We start from the raw sequence: 4,284 nt of genomic DNA, 5'->3' as shown, positions 1-4,284 counted from the left end.
GAGGCGACGCGGGAGGGGTGTGGGAGAGGCTAAGGGTGACGGCGGGCTCCGGCCGCGGCAGCGGCTCCACGCGGGGGAGCGGCAGCGCGGGAACCCTAGGAGGATGGGGGTCGGGGAGGGCGGAGATCCAATAACACACCTTTTATTACTACTGAACTCCCTTCAATAAAGAAAAACTTTTACTACTCGACTAATTGTCCCAAAACCTCTAGTCTAGTACTAATTATCATGCTTCGGCCGTCAGTCTTTGTACTCTTGCATGCTCATTTTGTTTAGAGGATGTTTGTTTTCAGGGATTTATTGATTTAGGGACTTAAAAAAGTTCCTATAAGTTCCATTTGAACCAAACAGGAGGAACTTATAGGGACTTAAAGTGGGCACTTGAGACTTATGAAATAAGATTCTCAAGGAGAGACTTATAGGGACTTATAGTTGTAATATGGTCTTCTAGTCCATGTTAAGTCCCAGGAACTAAACATGTAGGGACTTTTTAAGGACTTAGGACTTATAAGTTGGGACTAAAAAAAGTCTTAAGACTTATGAACCAAACATGGCCTTATTTTGGCATGTTATAGTTAATTATTTTTTATATTACTAAACATAAGTTACTTATGTGTCCCTTCTTTGTTGGCTCAAGGTACAGCCAGATTAAAATCAAATCAAACATTAGTCAATCCAAGTTACTCGTACCAGTATTTGGCGACTCTATTGGTGGCAAACCAAGTGAAATCTTAGGAATTTTGCCAAAATTTTGGCAAGTACATTGGCTGCAATCCAAAGAATATATCTTGCCAAAATTTTGGTCATGCCAAACTTTTAGCTGGGCTAGCCGGGGCCCTACTAGTCCAGAGCTTCCATTTCAGCGGCCGCGCGTGTCTGGAGCCCGAACCCGAAGGGGAACAGGGGATCGTACCGCGCGTCGCCGACGTTCATCGGCAGCTGCTCCACCGAGCGGAACCACGTCCGCGCCATCTTCCCAGTGAACCCGTAGTCGCCAAACAGCACGTCGCTCACGCCCTGCCCCTCCGTCCCCGGCAGCCACGCCGCAACAAGCGCGTCGATCGCGTCCATGTACGGCTCGACAACAAGCGGCCTGCCGGAGATCAGCACCAGGGCGCACCGGACGCTGCCGCACACGTCCCGGATCACGCTGGGGCCCGGCGCCGGCACGGTCAGGTTCAGGTTATCGCCGAAGGACTCGGCGTAGGGCGGCTCGCCGACGACGACAACGGCGTAGTCGAAGCGGTCCTTGTTCTGCTGCATGAAACCGTCGTCGGGGTTCTCGGAGTAGACCACGTCCGTGCCGTGCCCCACGGCGTGCTTGATGCCATCGAGGATCGTAGTCCCTGCGCGCGTTCACGTTATTAGTTCCAGTTCATCGGTTGCCGCTTGGCATAGCACGGCACGCTATCTTTGTGCGTTACCGGTGGTGAGGTTGTTGCCGGCGACGCCTTGCCAGGTGATGGTCCATCCACCGCACTGGTTGCCGAGGTCGTGGGCGTGGCTGCCGGCGACCAGGATGCTCCCCGCATTCTTGGGCAGCGGCAGCAGCGGCTTCTCGCCGGCCTTGCCGTTCTTGAGCAGGACGAGGGACTTCCTCACGGCCTCCCGCGCCAGGTCGCGGTGCTCCTGTTTGCCAAGCTCGCCGGCGAGGCTGAAGTCGGCGTAGGGGTTCTCGAAGAGACCCATGGTGAACTTGACACGGAGGATCCGCCGGACAGCGTCGTCGATCCTGCTCATCGGAATGGTTCCGTTCTGCACCAAGGTGGTGAGGTCGTCGATGAACTCCGTGTATGTGTACGGGATCATGATCTGAAAAGGCGCGACCAGATGAATGATGTCCATTTGTTTTGTACACTAACAGTAACATTAGCAGTGCGCTCCTTCACTCACCATGTCGATGCCGGCCATGATCGCCAGCTTGACTGACAGCATGTAGTCAGCACCTTTAGGTGTCGTTATCCTTTCAATCCCTCCCCAATCCGAAATCACAAAACCCTGAAGAGACACACATAGATGAGTGAGAGGAAGCATGTTTACAAGAGAGAAATGCACTGCGAAGAAATCGATCGGAGACCCTGAATCTGAGCGTGGTTTTGAGGAAGTCGGTGATGAGGAAACGGTTGGCGTGCATCTTGGCGCCGTTCCAGCTGGAGAAGGAGACCATGACGGTGGAGACACCCTGGGCGACGGCGCTGTAGTAGGGCGGCATGTGGACACTGAGCAGGTCGTGGAAAGTGGCCGCCGTGTCGCCCTCGTTGGCGCCGCCGGCCGTGCCGCCGTCGCCGACATAGTGCTTGGAGCACGCCGCGACGTTGCGCTGCCCGGCGGCGACGTAGGGCGCGCCGCGGCGGCCGCCGGCCGGAATCTCGCCCTGGAGGCCAGAGATGACGGAGGCCATCTGCTGCACCAGCTTAGGGTCCTCGCTGAAGCTCTCGTAGCACCGGCCCCACCTGGGGTCCCTGCACACCGCCACGCACGGAGCGAACACGTACGGTATCCCCGTAGCTCTGACCTCCCGCGCCACCGCTGCCCCGATCTTCTTCGCTAGCTCCGGGTCCCTGCACCAACAGACCGGCCGCACGTACGTTGCATTAGTACCGAGTTCACTTCAGAGTTTATTACACCGCCGTGTAGAAGTACTCGTGTGAAACCAATTGTTGTTTGCACACACCAGTGGACAATGGAAAAGCACCGCACTTCGAAATTTGAAGCTATGTGTGCGTAGGTGCAACGTAGTAGATGTGAGTGAGCTCTTTTGGTTTTTATAATGCAACATCGAACACAAAAAACAACTTGGAGTAGCTAGGTCTTGCAGCTAGTATATGAGTGACAGACTTGAACATTATATAAGCTAGCCGTTCAATTTAAGATGATTAACTAGTGCATCGATCTGATCATGTAGAACCCATCGATCTGACGTTATTGACCTAGGTACCTGGTGCAGCCGAGGCCGACGTTGTGCGGGAAGATGGTGGCCCTGTAGACGTTGCCGTGGCCGTGGACGGCGTCGATGCCGTAGAGCATGGGGATGCCGAGGCGCGTGGAGAGCGCGCCCCTCTGCATCTCGTTCACCATCCTCACCCACGCCTCCGGCGTCGCGTTCGTCGCCGGGACGCTGCCCCCGCCGCTCAGGACGCTTCCTACAGCCAGGGCGGACCGTTGATAAATTGAGCGCACCATATAAAAATGCACGCGCAATGCATATACTACGATACCTATAAAGAACTCCTGGACGACGTCGGCGGTGGCGTTCTCCCGCTCGATCTGCGACATTTGGCCGATCTTCTCGGCGACGGTCATCCGCGCCAGCAGGTCGCTGATCCGCCGGTTGAGCGGCTGCTTCGGGTCCTTGTACTTGGCGTAGTCGGCTGCCGCCGACATCAAAATGCAACTAGCGCACGTTAGGAGCAGCAAAACGTTCGCCCTGTACCTACCAAGGAACGCCATGGCTCAGCTCGGCTGCTGTGACCAGCTTCTGGACCTGCCAATGCAAGCGCAAAGTTGTACTGTTGTAGCGGTGTGAATGAGCACTCTGCCTTTCACTCGCCATCCGTGCATACTTATGGGCCAGTTTAGCGACTAAGCACCGGCAATGGCAGTTATAAAATTTCACGCACGCCCCAACGACCACGTTCATTTGTTTTGTTCAAAGCTTTTCTGGATTAAGCAGTGTACAAATTGGAGTGTACCTAAGGGCATCTTCAGTGTGAAAGAAGAAGAAAAAGTCAAAGCTAACCTCACGGTCTCCTATATGCATTTGAATATGGGAATCGTTTGGGTTCGGCGCACTGGCCGAACGCTCGGCCGGTCGCTTTCCCAGCTAAGCTTATGGGGCCACACACAGCTTTATCTCCCCACCCATCGTTTTTACTTTGAGAAAGCTTATCCATACTCTGCACTTCTCTTTCCTCATGCGTCGCATCTCTCCTCCTAAAATTCTAATCCGCCATGAAATCCATCCGTCCCTCTTTTTTCTTTGACTCCACGCCGGCGAGCTAGCCACTCCACTTAGCCAGGGCCGCCCCTTGAAGCTTCCTCTTAGTCTATCTCCCCACGATTCATGGCCACAGACGGCGGCGCTCTTCCCGTGCTGGAACCGTCGATGCGCCGTGCCGGAAGCTCTACGGTTGAAACCGGCGAAGTAAATTGCTGGAACCGGCTACTTGATTTGCTACAAGAGAGGGTTCAAGACCTTGCAGCCATGGTGGTGGAGGTATTTTTTGCTGCAACCCGCGAGCTGATTTGCTGGAACCGGCTACTGGATTTGCTACAAGAGAGGAT

General features: G+C 54.6%; 1 protein-coding gene across 1 annotated transcript; it reads right to left on the bottom strand.

The window, feature by feature from the left end:
* Positions 1 to 628: 628 nt before the first annotated feature.
* Positions 629 to 3,516, bottom strand: LOC119281196 (beta-glucosidase BoGH3B-like). The gene is made up of 6 exons (XM_037561791.1): positions 3,219 to 3,516; positions 2,939 to 3,143; positions 2,078 to 2,561; positions 1,894 to 1,998; positions 1,425 to 1,812; positions 629 to 1,346 (listed from the first exon to the last, which is right to left on the bottom strand). The coding sequence occupies exons 1-6, from the start codon at positions 3,448 to 3,450 to the stop codon at positions 841 to 843; spliced, it is 1,920 nt and encodes a 639-aa protein (XP_037417688.1). The 5' UTR covers positions 3,451 to 3,516; the 3' UTR covers positions 629 to 840.
* Between the last annotated feature and the right edge of the window lie 768 nt (positions 3,517 to 4,284).

The sequence above is a fragment of the Triticum dicoccoides genome, chromosome 3B (genome assembly GCF_002162155.2).
Source record: "Triticum dicoccoides isolate Atlit2015 ecotype Zavitan chromosome 3B, WEW_v2.0, whole genome shotgun sequence".
NCBI lineage: Eukaryota > Viridiplantae > Streptophyta > Magnoliopsida > Poales > Poaceae > Triticum > Triticum dicoccoides.
This window is presented reverse-complemented; position numbering and strand designations above follow the sequence as displayed.